At 41.0% G+C, this 20,028-nt stretch overlaps 1 protein-coding gene across 1 annotated transcript in view; it reads left to right on the forward strand.

Annotated features, from left to right (window-relative positions):
* Positions 1-2,176: 2,176 nt before the first annotated feature.
* The window catches only part of FGFRL1 (fibroblast growth factor receptor like 1), a 148,396-nt gene continuing 130,544 nt past the window's right edge, over positions 2,177-20,028 (forward strand). The window contains exons 1-2 of the mRNA XM_075856707.1: positions 2,177-2,400; positions 9,481-9,559. Of these exons, the coding sequence (XP_075712822.1) occupies positions 9,499-9,559 (61 nt within the window). The 5' untranslated portion in view covers positions 2,177-2,400; positions 9,481-9,498. The remainder of the gene's footprint in view (positions 2,401-9,480; positions 9,560-20,028) is intronic.

The following is a 20,028-nucleotide window of genomic DNA, read 5'->3' on the forward strand; positions in this document are numbered from 1 at the left end:
CGCCCACTGCAGGGAAAATGTGGTATTACCTGGTGAATATTCAAACAAATGGGCAACAATTTAATATTAGTGGCACTGAATGTACTAAAGTACAATACCCTGGCTCATAGGGGGTCCTAAATGGAGGAATCCCCTCTATGACATCCATATGCAATAGGGTATATGGACCTTTCTTTTATAGAAATATTTTGTTATGATCAAATATCAGTACAGCTGAGAAACCTGTCGCACGTCGCATACGAAACATACGTTGGCTTTAAAAAAAATAAAACCAAAAGATATAGTAGCAGTTTGATCACTCAGTATTTGTTGCATTGGCTAAAATAGTGTCTATGGGTAAATCTCTGTAATGGTTAATACTCATAGCAGTATCATGGACATCTCTGAATTTACATAGGACTGCAGATAAATTGACGGCATCATCTTTAATCAGTGAGAGAAAGAAATTACACACTTAGCTCTGCTACATCTGTGTAATGGTCCCTTTAAAAAAAAAAAAAAAGAACCTCTCTCTTGCTCAATGAGACATTCGGCTCTGCTATGTTTGTATAAAGACTGTTCAGTCAGGTGCTTTTCAGCCTGACACAATGTAACGCTGCACGAAGACATGATGATTTTTTGTTCTGTACAGGTGATGACACTGATTTCTATTGACATTATTTAAGGCTGTATTCACACATGCAGTTTATTGCAGAAGAGAAGAGAAGTATCAGTTTTTCCTCTACACTTTTCCTTACTTTTGTACTAAAAAAAAATCTGCATCAAAAACTGCACGTGTGAATACAGCCTTTGTGTTAGTGATTAAATGGGACCAATGGAAAGGTGCAAAATTACTCAATATGTGGTCGGATTTTAACGTCTGTAATACGGGCTCATCCCGTACCCGCGTCTACTTGAATAACCCTAGAACAAGAAGGGGAGGGGGGTTAGCAGACATAATAATATGAATGTTAAAATGAATGAATGGGGGGTGTGAATACTTATGCAAATAATTGTCATTCTTTAAAAACATGAATAAGAAGTCTTAACAAACCCATTATTAACCCAAAAAATAAGCCTGACAGAGGGGAAAGTTGTCTTTTGTAGACGAGGCCGGTGCTCTGTCCTGTGCTGTGTGCGGGCTCGGCTTTGTGTATTGTGTGTGTGTGTGCATTGTAGTGTGTCTCCCTCGTACGTGTCCCATCTTGTGTACATCCCTGGATTGGTGTCGTTTTATGTAGATGTAGCAGAGCTGAATTAAAATCTTTTAACGCTTTAGTGCCGCGCAGATTGTCATCACACACATCAATCCCTGTCCCCAGTGGCATATATATATACTAGTATATACTATGATATCTATACCGCACACACACCTATATATGTCAGGCAAGTCCCTAGGAGCCACAATCGTATACATGAAAACTTCTGCAACTTTCTAACATACTTTGTGTTTCAATTTCTCACCATTTTCAAGATCTTTGATTGCTGTCAGTAAGTGAAAACATTCATGTTTATATCGAGAAGCTGAAAACCTATATAGACCTAATACTACTCACAGCTGAAGGTTTGTTACAATTGTATGCAGTCTAGGTAATCTAAATACAGCAGCAGAAATCGCTAATCTGTCTTGATAGTTTGTTACAATGTATCAGTACAGGTAAAATGTATCAGCCTGGAGTCCGGAATATTACTGCTTGTCTAGACTGAATACAATTGTAGCAAACCTTTTAGATGTATTGTAAACCAGAATATTTCCATTCACTGACAGCAAGAAGCAATCTTGAAAATACTTAAGACTTGAAACGCAAAATATATTACAGAGTTGATTTTTCTGCAGTCCTATGTAACACAAAGGATGATTCCTGATATGAAGGGGAGTTGTGCCAAATCACACACACTCAGCACTGCTACATCCTTATAGTAGCCCTTTGTTATATTCGCTCGCCTCTTCCTCCCCAGAGTCCCGGAGTTCTCCGCCTTAGCTGAGCTCCACTACTCGGTGTGTGCCGCGTCTCTTCCCCGGGGATCGCTATACCTTGCGCTCACACACACAACAGGAGTCCCAGTGTAACAGCTGCAGCGCGCTAAGGGTTAAGATTCCGGACGCCGCTATTGGCTGAGAGGGAGAGCCGCGTTCGCTGGTTGGATGAAAGTTTTGAAGTGGGAGGGGCTTGTGTTCTTGCTCTGCGGTCCCTGGAATCACAAAGCCTGCGGGGAGCGCACAGCACGGCTACTACTACAGCGGGGATCCCGGGGCTCTACGTGTCCCAGCGCCCGGGGCCAGCAGCGGCACACAGCGGGGGAGGAGTAGACAGCAGCCGGGGAGACATTCTCATCACCGCCGCAGGGATATATCATCTATATTATATGTGGTCAATACGAGGAGGAGAAGACCCCTTACACTGCACGGACTGCCTGGAGGTGGGTGATCAGCGGCGGCAGCAGCACGGCATCCATCCCTGCACCTCTACATCACCTCCTTACCACCATGTGCTCCTGCATCCCTGATGGAGCGCACCAGCCATCACCCTACCATGCCCTGTGAGAGCAGCTGCCATAGCACGCAATGCTAACCCATAGCATCCCTTATAGAAACAGCAACTCTCCCATAATGTGCCCTATACCCCATAGAATATCCTACAAGAACAACCACCCACCTATACAATGCTGTATACCCCATAGAATATCCTACAAGAACAACCACCCACCTATACAATGCAGTATACCCCATAGAATATCCTACAAGAACAACCACCCACCTATATAATGCTGTATACCCCATAGAATATCCTACAAGAACAACCACCCACCTATATAATGCCCTATACCCCATAGAATATCCTACAAGAACAACCACCCACCTATATAATGCTGTATACCCCATAGAATATCCTATAAGAACAACCACCCACCTATATAATGCCCTATACCCCATAGAATATCCTATAAGAACAACCACCCACGTATATAATGCTGTATACCCCATAGAATATCCTATAAGAACAACCACCCACCTATATAATGCCCTATACCCCATAGAATATCCTATAAGAACAACCACCCACCTATATAATGCCCTATACCCCATAGAATATCCTATAAGAACAACCACTGACCTATACAATGTGTTATACCCCATAGAATATCCTATAAGAACAACCACTGACCTATACAATGCGTTATACCCCATAGAATATCCTATAAGAACAACCACCCACCTATATAATGCCGTATACCCCATAGAATATCCTATAAGAACAACCACTGACCTATACGATGCAGTATACCTCACAGAATATCCCATAAACATAACTACTTTCCCATACTGTGCCCTATACCCCATATAATATCCTATAAGAACAACCACCCACCTATACAATGCAGTATAACCCATAGAATATCCCTTAAAAATAACCACTTACCCGTACTAATGTCTTATACCCAATAGAATATTCCATGAAAATAACCACTAAGCCATAGAGTGCTTTATACCCAACAGAATATCCCAAAAGAATAACCAGTAACCCATACCATGCCCTATACCCCATCATAAGAATTACCACTGACCCATATTGTGCCCTATACCCCATAGAATATCCCATAAGAATAGCCACTAACCTGTACTGTGTCCTATACCCCATAGAATGTCCTACAATAACCAGTGACCTATACAATGCCCTATACCCATATAATATGTCATAATAATAACTACTGACCTGCACAGTGCCCTATACCCCATATGGACAGCAACTAACTCATACAGTGCTCTATACCCCATAAAATGTACCCTAAAATTGACTACTGACCCATACAATGCTCTACAAGCCCACACATTGTCCTTTAAGAACTTCTTATCTGTCATATTCCCTCCAAGAAATTCATCTAACTGATAGAGCAGCGTCTAAAACAGCTGCGAGCCCATACAATGTCCTACAAGAGCAACCTAGAATACCCTACAAGAGTATCCAAAAACTAACCTATAGGATACCTTATAAAAACAGCAACTAACCCATACAGTGACCGGTAACCTATAGAATGTCCCATAATATTCACTGTAAAATGCTAAATCCTGAAATGTCCCATAGTACAGGAGGCATCGAACTCCTCTAATCCATAGAATATCCTACAAGAATACAGCTACCGTATACTTTAGAATGTCTTATAGCAAGTTACTAACCTATAGAGTGCCGTATGAGAATATCTAATTACCCACAGAGTTCCCTACAGGAGCAGCATCTAACCCATACACCCTCCGACAAATCTAATATCATATGGGAATTCTCTGTAAGAGAATGGTAAATACGAGCTGTTTCTACTATTACATTATTACCACGTGCTTTATATTTATCCTATTATATACAAGTAACTATCTCCATCTGTGTATACAACCAATAACCCATACAGTGCCCTATACAAACAGCCCATAACCCATACATTGCCCTATACAAACAGCCCATAACCCATACATTGCCCTATACAAACAGCACATAACCCATACAGTGCCCTATACAAACAGCCCATTACCCATACAGTGCCCTATACAAACAGCCCATAACCCATACAGTGCCCTATACAAACAGCACATAACCCAAACATTGCCCTATACAAACAGCCCATAACCCATACAGTGCCCTAAACAAACAGCCCATAACCCATACAGTGCCCTATACAAACAGCACATAACCCAAACATTGCCCTATACAAACAGCACATAACTTATACATTGCCCTATACAAACAGCACATAACTTATACATTGCCCTATACAAACAGCACATAACCCATACAGTGCCCTATATAAACAGCCCATAACCCATACAGTGCCCTATACAAACAGCCAATAACCCATACAGTTCCCTATACAAACAGCCCAAAACCCATACAGTGCCCTATACAAACAGCCCATTACCCATACAGTGCCCTATACAAACAGCCCATAACCCATACAGTGCCCTATACAAACAGCCCATAACCCATACAGTGCCCTATAAAAACCGCACATAACCCATACAGTGCCCTATACAAATGGCCCAAAACCCATACAGTGCCCTATACAAACAGCCCATAACCCATACAGTGCCCTATACAAACAGCCCATAACCCATACAGTGCCCTATAAAAACAGCACATAACCCATACAGTGCCCTATACAAATGGCCCATAACCCATACATTGCCCTATAAAAACAGCCCATAACCCACACCATGCCCTATACAAACGGCCCATAACCCATACATTGCCCTATACAAACGGCCCATGACCCATACATTGCCCTATACAAACGGCCCATGACCCATACATTGCCCTATACAAACGGCCCATGACCCATACATTGCCCTATACAAACAGCACATAACCCATACATTGGGTTATGGGCCCTATACAAACAGCCCATAACCCATACAGTGCCCTATACAAACAGCCCATAACCCATACAGTGCCCTATACAAACAGCCCATAACCCATACAGTGCCCTATACAAACAGCCCATAACCCATACAGTGCCCTATACAAACAGCCCATAACCCATACAGTGCCCTATACAAACAGCCCATAACCCATACAGTGCCCTATACAAACATCACATAACCCATACAGTGCCCTATACAAACATCACATAACCCATACAGTGCCCTATACAAACATCACATAACCCATACATTGCCCTATACAAACATCACATAACCCATACAGTGCCCTATACAAACATCACATAACCCATACAGTGCCCTATACAAACATCACATAACCCATACATTGCCCTATACAAACAGCACATAACCCATACATTGCCCTATACAAACATCACATAACCCATACATTGCCCTATACAAACATCACATAACCCATACATTGCCCTATACAAACATCACATAACCCATACATTGCCCTATACAAACATCACATAACCCATACATTGCCCTATACAAACAGCACATAACCCATACAGTGCCCTATACAAACGGCCCATAACCCATACATTGCCCTATACAAACGGCCCATGACCCATACATTGCCCTATACAAACGGCCCATGACCCATACATTGCCCTATACAAACAGCCCATAACCCATACATTGCCCTATACAAACAGCACATAACCCATACATTGCCCTATACAAACAGCCCATAACCCATACAGTGCCCTATACAAACAGCCCATAACCCATACAGTGCCCTATACAAACATCACATAACCCATACATTGCCCTATACAAACATCACATAACCCATACATTGCCCTATACAAACCGCACATAACCCATACATTGCCCTATACAAACCGCACATAACCCATACATTGGACACCTGTCCCATAATATGTTTCGTATGGGGTTGTACCAGTGCGGGTCATCACGTTCATGTTGTGTCCCGGTTAGATGGTCGGTCATATAATTATTACTCTGCGGACATCATGATAAAATGTCTCAGTATAGAGCCCTATGGATAAAAATGTCTCGAGGGATGAGCGCTCCTCGCTGTCGTTCCTAACACTCTGCGCCAGTATGGTTTATGTCACCGTGTCCACCTATAAAATGTCTCCGGCATTTGGAAAGACTGAATTCTATAATTCCCTTTACTCTATACATGTATATAGTAAAATTCCTTTAAACCAGCATTTTATAATTAAAAAATTCTGGTAGTCGTTTACATATTTCCGGCAGAAATCTTCGATATAATCTGTAGAGTCCTCGGACTAAACAGAGATGACCATTTATGAGTTTCCGCTGATTAAAATCAGTAGTGTACTTTATGTTCATAGTCTTTTCTATGACTGTCCGATAATCCAGAAAAATCGATAATCCGGGACCTACTAGGTCCCATTGGTGCCAGATTAAAGGATTTTTACTATTTGCATGTATAGAGAAAATTCCAATAATCTGGCAATCATGTCGAGATCATTAAAAATGCCGGATTATCGGAAGTATATATATATATATATGTTGTCGCTGGTAAATTCAGGAACCTAGGATGTATATTTTGCCAAACTATATGATCTCTACCGCTGTATACAAGCTTGACTTAATTGTACGTTACAGTGATGGGTTAATTTATTTAAAGGGCCCCCGCTCCATTTCTTAAAATAGCTAGAAATTGGTTTTATTTACTTTTAACCTCATGGAATTTGATATTTTGAGTAAGGAACGCGCCGGAGCGCAATACACAAGTGTCCTGTGTTCATCAGTAGCCACAGGCCGCCCCCGGCCCCGACCGTATCCGCTGAATGCAGCTTTTCATTATGACCCATCGATGTGACTGCGCTGCATAGGAAGCCGGGACGTATAGAGCACGTGGCGCTATTGATACGACACAAGACCAGTATAGACGGAAGGATTAACCCTTTAAGAGTAGCTTTTTTGGTTGTCATGGGGTTAAAACCCCCCCTTCCCCTTTTTTTTTTTTTTTGCAAATTTGTCGGCCAGATTCTAGGTGTAATTATTTAACTTGTTGGAATGAATACGAGGATTGTTGTGTGTCCCCGGGGTGGGAAGCGTTTACAAGAGCCAGGAATTCTGACACTGTTTAGAGAGTGAGAGTTTAGCCTTGTACTTGGCTGCAATTATTCTGCACCTCTGGGCTGTTTTCGCAACGCGTTTGTAAATCGCGACGCCCTTTGACACGCGCATCGTACGATTAATTGGTGGCGGTGACACCGTTGTCGCACGCTGGGTTGGATGAAGTGTAGGGAACGCGCATGCGCATGTAAAAAAGGCGTGTCGGCATGGAAACACAGGATGTTGGCCTTTTCAGTCGTTTAGATTGTAAGCTCTTGGGACAAGGACTATGCCATTAAAATAATAATTATATTCAAATAATATTATTACAGCCGGGGCTAATAGGATTCAGAGAATCCATAATGATTAATAGGATATTTAGATGGTCAATCATTCCGTCATTTAGATTGTAAGCTCTTGGGACCACAGATATATAACGAATAAGAATAATTATGGGTCAATTGTATATTTTTTGTAGCAACCAATAAGATTCCAGCTTTCGCTTTTCCAGTACTGGGGATCTGAGTGGTTACCGTGGGCAACAACTCTATATTAGTCTACCAATGCAAGGGTTAATAATAATAATAATAATAACATTTATTATTATTATTATACCGGTACGTTTTTCTATATTATTTTCCCTAGGCTTCGTTCGCGTCTGCGTTGGGACTCCATTTATGGGTTCCGTCTGATCTTTCCGTTAGGGGAACCCATGAACGGAATCCACTAAACCATAGGTTTCCGTTTGCATCCCCATTGATTTCAACGGTGACGGATCCGAAGCAATTGGTTTCCGTTTGTCACCGTTGTGTAAGCGTTCCGTTGCTTTGACGGAATGAATAGCGCAGTCGACTAAAGTATTTATTCCATCAAAGCAACGGAACCCTTAGGCCTGTTCACATCAGCGTTGGTTTCCGTTGAGGGGTTCCGTCTGAGCTTTCCGTTGTGAAAGGGTTCCGTGTTTTTGACGGAATCAATAGCGCAGTCGACTAGATTCACACGAGCGTTGAATACTTCCGTTGGACGCATGTATTTCAGTGGGCCCGTTTACATGGCCATTGTTTTAGATCTCCATAGCAACCAATAAGATTGCAGCTTTCACTTTGCCAGCGCTGATGATCTATTTTGGTACCGTGGGCAACACCTTTAAATTGGGCTAGGGCTACATGACGACTTTTGCCGCGACACAGATCGCTGTGCCGTCCTGCCTTCATCACAGGTAGTTAAAGTGAATGTGGCCCGCAGGTTGCCACAACCGAGACATGACAGTCGCAAAAAAAAACAAAACATCAGGTTCAACGTTTTTGAGACTGTCCTGTTGTAGTCATGGCAACCTGCGGGTCACAACGCGGCCACATTCACTTTCATCACCTGCAGTGCGGGCAGGGCGACACAGCCATCTATGGTCGTGCGATTAATGTCGCTGTGTAGCCCTAGCCGTAGTCTTTAATAGGATTTTTTTGGTCATTCCGTTATTTAGATCGTAAGCTCTTGGGACCAGGATTATCGGCTCTCCTGTGTGTTCTAGCTGCTTTTTGTTATTTTGCCGCAACATACAATAATATATTCATACATATTATATATACATAAACCCCCTCTAGGCCCTTTACACCCCTGCCTCATACCGAGAAAAAAAAAAATAGATTGTTATTGTAATTTTGGTATTTTTTGGTTGTATTTTTATTTATTTTTTTATTACATTTTTTTTTTTATTTTTTTAATTTATAGTTTCATAGTTTTTTTTCCCTATAGATGAATAATTTAACATAAATAAATTCTAACGTCCCATATCCTGTAAACCGCGTATCATTGGTTCAGGTCTTTTTTCGTTCTATTTTATATATTTTTTTTCAAAATTCGACACAAATTTCAGATGAACGACGACTTTTATTTAATTTTTATATTAAGAGAAATATTTTTGAAAATAATATTTGTTCTCTTTGAAGAACCGTACTGGATATTACTGAATTCAGATGTTTAATTTTAGTTTTTTTTCCATATTTTAGGTATTCTAACGCTCCACCATGGATTTCCCGTTCGCTTATCTAATTGTTGGACTAATTGCATTTTGCGACTCTGCGAGAGGTAAGACTGTTAATTGTAAATACAAAAGCTGTTATCTGATTGGTTGCCGTGGGCGACACCTGCAGATTAGTCGGTCAATGGATGTCACCGGTTGCTATAGGCAACAATCTCACTGTTTCTGGTGGTTGTGAGATTTTTGGCGCATTTTATTTTTTTGCTTTCGTGACTTCGAGTTGAGTCTTGTTCTGTGGAGTGAGTTGAAGGTTTGGAAAACCCTTTAGCGGGGTGACTTTTTACATGTTTGGCGTTTGCATAAAATCCCCCAGCGGCCTGATGTTATATGTAAAACGATGGAGAAAACCTTGGTATTTATGATCATTTTTTTTTTTTATCACTCTGGTTATAAACAAGAATGTTCCTGTTCACTGACAGCAAGCAGTGATCCTAAAAACCTTGTGCATTTAAAACATCAAGTATGTTAAAAAGTTGGATAACTACAATGTGAATGAATTTACATAAAACTGGAAAACGCCATATGTAGCGGAATTTTCAGTTGTTTTTTTTTTTGCAGAAATTCCGTAGCGTTTCCACAAGAGAAATTGACATTTTGCAGATTGGGAATCCGCACCGCGACGCAATTTACGCTCAACTCCGTTTTGCATATTTTTGTCACAGCTCGTGGATGAGATTCACTTTGCTGCTGCTGTAATACGCTGCAAATTTTCCGCAATGAAATCCGTTGCGGAAATTCGCAGCTACTTAGCCCACGTGCACAAGTGAGGACCTCTGTACAGCGCTGCAGATTATATTGGCGCTATACAAGTAACAGAAATAAGTGAATCAATTGGGCGCCTCCACTGGTGATCGCTGCCGCCTCTCCCGCCAGATGTTTAAAATATAGCGACAACCGGAAGAGAGGGCATTCATTTGTCTGGGCGACCGTATCATCGTGGAGCTTTGTGGTAGAGGCATGTGGTGGAGTACAATTGCCTGGGCAACCGGACCGCCCTTCCGACTGCGCTTTACAGGAGAGACTTCTGTTGACGGACCCTCTAAATGTTATAAATGTAGCATTTAAAGGGGCCCCTACTTATTACAATCAGGAGTGAATGGCGGGAAAAAACAACCAGTGCTAGCGTTTACGTTTAACGATAATCGATATAACGTTGGTCTTTTGCGTTCCTATCGTTCGCCGTTAACGTCACGTATATGCTACTTTAAATGGGATTTTAACCCATGAAGGGCCGCCTCGTTTTTTTTCAAGGCTTGGAGACAATGAAGCTGCTCCACTAATGGATGCCTCAGAAGAAGCTTTTAATCCTCTTTTTGTTTTTCCTTGGTAAACCAAACACACAATCTTGTCATTCCCCCAAGTGTCGGTTGTGACGGCTCCTGCGGTGTGGCACCTTTGTTATCTCTATCAGGGGATAATGGCGCTCTGTAAACAAGGAGTCGGCAGCTGCTTAAGACATCACTTGGTTATCTCGGAGGAAGCCGGACACTAAATGCTTTACGACCTTTTAAGAAATTGTCCGACTGGGAATAGATTGTAGTTTGTGATGCGTAATGGCGGCTTCTGTATAAAACGTGGCGGTGGCCGGAAATTTATTGGTTGTGTGTGAAAAATTTACCTCAGACAATATGAGACATTTTTACGCATCTGTGATAAGATTTATAAAAAGTCTGTAGACTAGAAACATCCCAAAAAATGGCGGCCAATACGAGCTCTGTACAGACAATATTGGGCCTTATTTATTAAAACAGGTCTAACAAAAAACTGGCCTTGTTGCCCATAGCAACCAGTCAGAGCTCAGTTTCATTATGAAAGCTGCACTGTGATTGGTTGCTATGGGCTTTTTGACAAATGAGGCACAGCAAGATAATAATTGCGTAGATGCCGACAAAACGGTGAAATTTTTTTTTTGTAGGGAACATATCACTGAAAATTTCCACATACCAGTAAAAAATAATGTCAGTTGCTCCTCAGCTCCACCACCCGCCATATTTCTTTTTACACGTGCTCCTCTGTATTCTATTGGAAATGTTTCTTTTATAAAGTTTTATACAAAGAGATTCCGATAATTCGGCATGAACCTTTCCTTATATACTTTTATATGACTGGTAATCCGGCATGCATGAAGTCCCACTAATGCCAGATTAAAGGACTTTTGATTGTGTATTGACTTTCGTCCATGTTGTTTCAGCGGTTTTATCCCACGGATTTATCATTTCTGAGTCGTCATTTCACCTTTTCGTCCCTGGATCCGTTGTCTCTTGATAAAAAAAATCCACACGTGGATAATCGGAGAGTCACGGAAATGATATCATTTCTATATAAGGGTAAATTTATGCTACTATCGCTATTTTATAGTCACCAAAGTCTGATCATCGGTTATCTCCTCTCCGTCTGTTGCTCGGATTATGAGAATTTCTAGATTACTGGTTGCCGGATTAAAGGAATTTTTACAACATTTGATATATTTATACGCCATGTGTTTTTCCCGACCAGAACGGATTATATCTTCTTGTCCGATTTGGCTTCTGCACCCCCCTCTTCCCCTCCCCCACCCCTTATATTGGCTTCCTTACAACCTGCACTTGATCTTTTAACGGCGCGGTTCACTTAGCGAAGCGTACAAAAGTGTGAAACGGCACAGATTGCTGCGAGAACAAAGCCGGAGAATGAGGGGGGGGGGACGGGACGCAGCACATCTGGCTTAATTTTCATGTTATGTTTTAGTGCTACAAATTTCTACATAATTTGTAATTCATTTCCTGATCTGCGAGTTCTCAATGAAGGCGTCACGCCGGCCATGCTGGAATCCGCACGAAACCGTGTTGTTTTAAACTCTCTCGCATCTATACGCTTTATGTAACAGGTGTCAGTAGCCTTGGGCACGGCAGCTGCTGGTGCACTACATCTCCCGTGGCTCAATGCAGCGAGTAGCAGTTCTCATAATGAACCGAGGGCTTTCTCGGTTCACATATTTGTGCTAAGATCCCATCCTGGGAGCGTGGCGGTCCCTGGTACGGTAGTAATGTGACTTCAGCCCGGGATGTCGCTCACAAAGGAGCTTTTGTTGAGTCGGCGTAACCTAGAATTTATTCGGCGAGCTCCTGTTTATATTTCCTCTCACACATTTTTTTTTTTTTTGGAATGTTTTTGAAACCTGGGTGAAATATTTTGTTGCCGCTTATCTCGGTGCCAGGTTTACTATATAAAGGTGGGCGCTGCAATATTTTGCGAGAGATCACAACGCAGGATTCGTTAGATAGCGATAGACACGACATACAGAATTAAGTTTGCCGTCCCAACAGACACCGTGTCACGTGCCGCCATTCCACGCGTTCTATGGCAGGTTTACTGGTAACCCTTGCGGGCATATATTTCATTTTTCCGCTTAGCCTGGTGAAGCAGCTGTTCGTTTGCAGTAGCGTTCACTGTGTGTGTTCTATAGACTCAGAACGAAATACATGACCATAATATAGATGTAGCAGAGCTGAATCTGTTTCTGAAAAAGTTAGAATATTTTTAAGGGGATCCAAATATAGATGTAGCAGAGCTGAGTGTGTCATTGAGAAAGAGAGATTATTTTTAAAGGGATCCTAATACAGATGTAGCAGAGCTGAGTGTGTCATTGAGAAAGATAGATGCATTTTTTAAGGGACCAAAATACACACACAGCAGAGCTGAGTGTGTCATAAAACTACTGTGCATTGTGATAACTCACTTAGTAAAGTTAATGCGTTCGTTTTGCCAGTAGTCCTATGAAAAATAACACGGTAACGCCAAGTTGTAGCATAAAACAAACTCCGGTCTGCTGCTGTGATAGTTTTATAGCCTCAGTCACACAAAAAAGAAATGCAGCTATAATACAGATTTTGTCATTGAAGAAGACATTATTTTAAAAGGGATCATAATACAGATGTAGCAGAGCCAAATTTGTTGTCGAAGTAGAGACATTATTTTAAAAGGGATTGAGGAAGAGACATTATTTTATAAAGGATCATAATATAGATGTAGCAGAGCAGAGTGTGTCATTTGTTTTTTCCTTTGTGCGCTATGATAACTCACTGAGTAAAGATAATGAGTTCGGATTACCTGCAATAACAGATCATGGTAACGCCAAGTTGTACCAACAGACATCCTCAGCTCTGCTACTCGTATAAATGTGGCCTGAGCTTTGCTGCACCTGACAAACTCAGCTCTAATCTGTATTCATAGCAACCTGTTTTGAAGGAAAAAAAAAAAAGTGCCATAATGGTAGAAAAAAATATATTTCATTGAATGCTTTGCTTTATTATTTATTATTATTATTATTATTTTTTTTTTATCATTAATATTTTTATTATAATTAGTCATTTAAATAATAATATATTTATATATTCTTTATTGGAATTGTTACTTGTATTATTTTATCTGTTCTCATGATTAATTTATATATTTATTTTGTTATTTTTTAATTTTTTTTATATTTTTTTTATTTTATATAATCTTTTTTTTTCTGTTTGTTAATTATTATGATTCCTTCACCTATAGGCATAGAAATCAAAATGTTCTAAAAACGGTAATGTCAAACATAGAAAGAATTTCCAAAGTTACAAAAATAACTTTTTTATTAATAAGAATCGGTCCGATGTTTTGTATCATTAAAGTCTTTGCTCTGGATTTGTAATGATAGACTCGGCGGCCATAATTACAGGCGGCTGACCCCGGGCGGCGAGGAGTGCGGCTGTAGAACTCTTATTTTCTTGTGCTCTGTTTATTCTGGATCCAAACCTTGTACGAAATATTTGCCCTTTGCTCGACAAAAATAAATTTTATTAATACAATTTTTGTCACAATTTTTTATGTATTATTTTTAGTGTAAAAATAATCATTTTAACCATTTGCTCTATTTGTCCTAAAATAGGGGATAATTGGTGAATACCAGACAGATTCTTGACCATAAATTTATTCTCAATCAGGTAAACGTTCCAAGTAATGGAGACCCGGCATCTCCTGTTCTTGGCATCGGTCAGACCTTTATCAATATACTATACAACCATAGTGACGATCAGTTGATCGGCTCCTGAGACCCCTGGCAAACTGATCAGGAAGATCCAGCTGACTATACATTTTTCCCTGCAGAGGCCACTAGAGGTGAAATGTAGTATGACACGTATCAAATGAATGAATGTCCGTGTAGTACATGGACCGGCCAGGTCCGCCAGAGTGAGAGCAGCGACTATGATGTCCATATACTCTAATAGGGTTTGTAGAAAGGGGTCACCAAGATGAGACGGCCCCATTAAATGTACAGCTGAGCTTTTGTAATGCCTAAGCAGAATTTAGTTGTTGTTTTAGATGTAAATGGAGAAGAAATATTTTGTCACTCAAAATTAGTACGTGAAGGATTTATGGATGTTTTGTCAGCACATTTATTGAGCCAAGGAGCTTGCACTCTGTTGTAGTACTACACTTACATGACGGATGTGTTGTGACACGAGCGGAATAACATCAGCCGTACGGTAATTGCAGCTTTCTCAGTGGGTGGCGTAAAATCACCCTTATTGTTCTATAAGTCGAGTTTCTCAGAATGCTGGCGTACCCTGTAAGCAGTGTTGATCCACTAGATTAGCGATCCTGCCGGCTACTGGTGAATCACATGGTGGGAGGACTGGTATTGGTGGCAGCCGTGGAGTCCGGCATAGGACGAGGATGTGACATTAGATACGTATAAGATAAGACATTCTGTACCGGAGACTCCATAATCTGTTCTAACCTGGTTTCTACAATTCTATTCAGTAGCCGCCCCAGGATGAGGGGTCGCCCCGCTCTTATCCGGGATTATAATTAATGTCAAACAAGTGATCAGATTTAAACCAGAAATCCCGGATAAAAGCCGATCTATCTATCGATCGATCGATCTCACGATCTATCGATCTCACGATCTATCGATCGATCTCACGATCTATCGATCGATCTCATCATCCATTTCAGACACACAGGCCCACATGTACTACGACTGTCCTTTCATCCGCCACTTTCTGATGTAAAATCTGCCGTGCTGCGGAAACCACATCCCCGTTTTAAGACACTTACCATTTTGGCGAAAATGCCGGGTGCAGTGTAATAGTGCTAAAAGTCGGAAATTTAGTGCTAAAATTTTACCAATATTTGCAACCTCTTTTTTTTTTTTTTAAGGCCATGAACTGGTGTAACCTGCTTAATAAATGTGGGTGATCATGTTAGATCTTATTGTTACCATTATTAGACCAATGGTTAGACCTATGATTTATGTTGCCAGTCACTCAACCAATCAATATTCACGATACGTGGTCCCACAGCCCCAATGATTCTCATAACCCAATGAACTTACTAAAGCTGCCCACATACATATAGATATTTGTCCACGGAATCCCATCATCCGGATCTATGTGGCTGCCAGACCCGCCAGCAGATATTGGGGTAAATATATACGTCATTGAGACATTTCAGAAGATGGCATCAGTTAGGGGTGAATTGGGTCCTCCTACAAGAAGTTGCCTACTCAACTCTTCTTCGCTCTATGCCCCTTTGGTTCTTAGCTTCGGGATGGCTGTAGCTTTCATGATGGCAGCTCACGAGGCATATCAATATTGTTGATCGGCTGGAACAAATTCCAGTAGCCCATTCACCTAGAAGAACTTTTTGGATTTTTTTCCCATTGATGTCTATGGAAGTTCTCATTGCCTGGCCACAAGGAAAACGAAACTATGTCTTGGAGAAGTCTTATTGGCTCAACGTACTCGTCCTAGATCCCTTTCATGTGTCTATGAGGCTCGTCTATACACCGATGGCCGGAAATTCTGAAAAAAGTCTCTTATTCCAAACACCCTCTTAGTCTCCGCCATGTAATAATGCCGTTTTTTTGCATAAATCTATATTTCACTACATGTGAAGACCCCCGGTTGTAAGTAGACCTACAAACCTGTCGAAAGAAATAAAAACACGTCTGGGTTTCTTAATTTGGAAAATTCTGCCATCTTTCCCCGAGTGTTTCTTAAGAGTGACTTTCAAAGGAGATATTTAGTTTTCCAGAGAGAAGAAAAAACCCGTCACCACATTATATGGAGGCCGTAAAAGGATTTTATATTGGGGAGATAAACACAGCCGTTAATTAGCCAGGATTTTGCGGCGAGACGTTTCGTAGGAGGCGTTTACTTTCTAATCTAGACATAAAATGGAGTATTTAAAAAAATAAATAATAGAATTCGTTGTATTCTGATAAGAAGAAAAAAAACCAATGAATAAATATTATTTCCGGAAACTGTCAGATGATTTGTTACACTAATTAAAAAATTCTAAATCATTTATTTTGTCTTCAACAAATCCTTTACTATAATTTTAATGTACTAAAATGTGAACATTTATAAAAAAAAAAAAAAAAAAAAAATTTATTTTTTGTGCCAAAAATTATAATGTCAGATGGCGGTTACATTGTTGGTAAAGCCACTGGCTTTTTTTTAGGTTGTGGGTTGAAATGTTTAATTGTTGAAGTACCAGTTTCTTCCATTAAGTGGTGATGTTGAGCTCAATCAATGCATTTACTCCACAGGGCTTAAAGGGGACCAATCGAAAGACCAATTGGGGGTATAAATAAGTAAATTTTTCCTCCCCCACGTAGATATACAATGTCTTGGATATCTATCTGTCTGTTTGTCTGTCTGTCTGTCTTTCAAAGCTGACTGGGGTAAATTGCTACCTTACTAGATGCAGTACCACTTTCTGCCATAATGTGGTGATGTAGAGCTCATTCATTCTTTTTGCACTACCTGTCCCATCTGCATCTCCATATTATTTCCTTCGAAGAGTGAAAGTTAAGATGGATCTTATAGTCTAAAACACTGGTGGCCAAACTCGGTCCTCAAGGACCACTAATATTACGCATTTTCCACGCTATCAAGAAGGTGCATTGTTGTATTCGTAGTAACTTGTGGGAGAGAAGGACATTCCTTTATTAAATGGGTTGTCCAGGATTAGAAAAAGATTTCTGCTTTATTTCAAAAACAGCGCCACCTCTGTCCACAGCTTGTTTGTGGAATTGCAGCTTAGCATCATTTACTTCAATGGAGCTGAACTGCACAACTAGACAAAACCTATGGACAGGGGTGGCGCTGTTTCTGGAAGAAAACAGTCTTTTTTTTTAACATTTTGGACAACCCATTTAATAGTAACCTGTGCGAGAGAATCGCACTGCTGATATCCGCCGTGAGACTTCGAAGAAAATCTTGCACTGTCGGTAGATCTTGAGGACCAAATTTGGCCACCCCTGGTCTAGGACAACCCTTGACCCCATGACTGTCCCTGTTCTATTATAAGAGCCTCCGTTACATCAAACATTTCTAAACTTGGAACTTTCCAAAAAGTTATTTATCCACCGAGGAAGAGAAAATTCCACCACTGCTCTGACTTCCGTATCGGAGGATCAGATAAGCGGCGCTACCCTCTCCCGGCCTCTTAATTGGTATGTACTTATCAGAGAAGAAACTCATTTTAGTCAATTATCCAGAGTTTGCAGGTTAATGGTGAACGGTTTGTTATGGTGGTGTCCAAAAATATCTCCTCCGTGACATCAGCCGCACTTCCGCCTGGTCAAAAACAATCTGACCCCATCACTTGTGACATCCAGTAACCTCGACACATGTTCTCCATCAAGTAAAAATCGACTACTTCCACGGTTGGCTTCATCTGATGCCCACGGGTAACCTGATTTGGCTTATGTCGTACGGCAGTCGTTGCCTTATGGCATATATGGTGTGCCAGTCCCATATCGGGTTTCCAAGCCCCTCGTCGAACCCCAGTCTTTACGTCCGGCCAGGAGCTTAACGAGTGGCACTCTCTGGAGCGAGATCAGACGTGGCATTTAACAAGTTAATAGATGCCGTCTGACATTGTGTTCATTCACATTTTTTTTTTTCCACGATTCCGAGTCAAATAAACATCAGCTGTGTGGTGTTGCCCTGATTGCACAGTCCCCCCATTGTATCCCGGCAGAAACATATTATTCCTCCGCGCCGTGGATAACCTAGAATTTTCATTTCATCAAAGGCTCTTCAATTATCAGGAGGAAATCTGGCCGGTTTCTGTAGGCTACGAGGCTACGTCTTCAGTGCGTGAACTTTTTGTTTTTTTTTTATATACATTTTATGCCTTCAAATTTTTTTTTTTTCCCCAAAAATTGTAAATTAGGAACAGAAACATTTCACGAAAAGGCTTATTCGGTTTTCTGTTCATGCAGATATTTTTTTTTCCCTCTGCGTAACTCAAGAAGTCAAAGTGGTTTTCGTCTTGGCAGCCGTCTGAGTTACTTTCCCCCCTTTCTAGCTCCCCCCCCCCAACCCTTCCGTCTTCCCATCTGGTAAATTTACTTCACAAGCATTTTATGGAATTTGAGGTGTCGCATCACCAAAGGGTACACAGCAAAAAGTGCTGACACCCCCCCCCCCCCCCCCAAAAAAAAATGCATTGACTTCTGGTGTTGGTTTTACGTCTCCGTGCTGATACTTCAGGAAAAAAAACGGGCTGTTTATAAAATAGTTTCCTGTTGCCCACAAATATGACTCGACTCGTATATTCTGGACGTTCTTTATGATGCCAGTAAAATTGCTAAGGGAATGTTGGCAAGCGCTCCGTCCTTACATGCTGAATCTATTTTTACTGCTTTTTTTTTTTCCCCTCCTGGTCAGGTAATAATGTCCGTTTCTGTCGTCCAAAAATAGTAGTTGGTTTGTATGGAGTCAGCGATGCCTAACCTTCAGTATATGTGTGTAGTAATATATTAAAGGGGTTTTTCGACTTTTTATTAATCAAGTTATTTGAAATGAGCAGAACCTATTCAGTGAGGACAGGGCTGCATGTGACGGTGGCCCCAAAGCCATTGAGGGTATGCAACCGATGACAGCTGCAGCAGATGAGTGTGTTGATCTTGTGGATGGCAGTGACCTGTCTTTTCATGTGATTATGATAGTGAAGACAGGGCTGCATATGATGGGGCAGTGTCATTGGGTACAAAATAATATGCCCTGTAGGTGTCATTGGGCATATATAATATACCCTGTAGCTAATAAGAGCATAGGGTTGATGACCGCTCTAGGAGAGGATTGTGTTGATCTTGTGGGGGAAAGTGACTGACTATGTGAGTTAGCAAAGAAATGCATGTGGCTGAGCTATGTCATTCCGTTGCAAGTATAGAATGCCTTGCAGCCAATCAGATCATGGCAATGATGACAGCAGCAGAAGAGTAGTGTGATGACCTTCTAGGAGGCAGTGACCTGTCTTTTCATGTGATTGTGTTATTGAGGATAGTACTGTATATAATAGGGCAGTACCATGAAATCTATATATGGAAATAATACCTTATAGCCATGGAAGCATTGGAATTATGACCGCAGCAGCAGAGTAGTGTGATGACCTTGTAGGAGGCAGTGACCTGTCTTTTTATGTGATTGTGTTATTGAGGATAGTGCTGTATATAATAGGGCAGTACCATGAAATCTATATATGG

This window comes from Rhinoderma darwinii, chromosome 1 (assembly GCF_050947455.1).
Source record: "Rhinoderma darwinii isolate aRhiDar2 chromosome 1, aRhiDar2.hap1, whole genome shotgun sequence".
Taxonomy (NCBI): domain Eukaryota; kingdom Metazoa; phylum Chordata; class Amphibia; order Anura; family Rhinodermatidae; genus Rhinoderma; species Rhinoderma darwinii.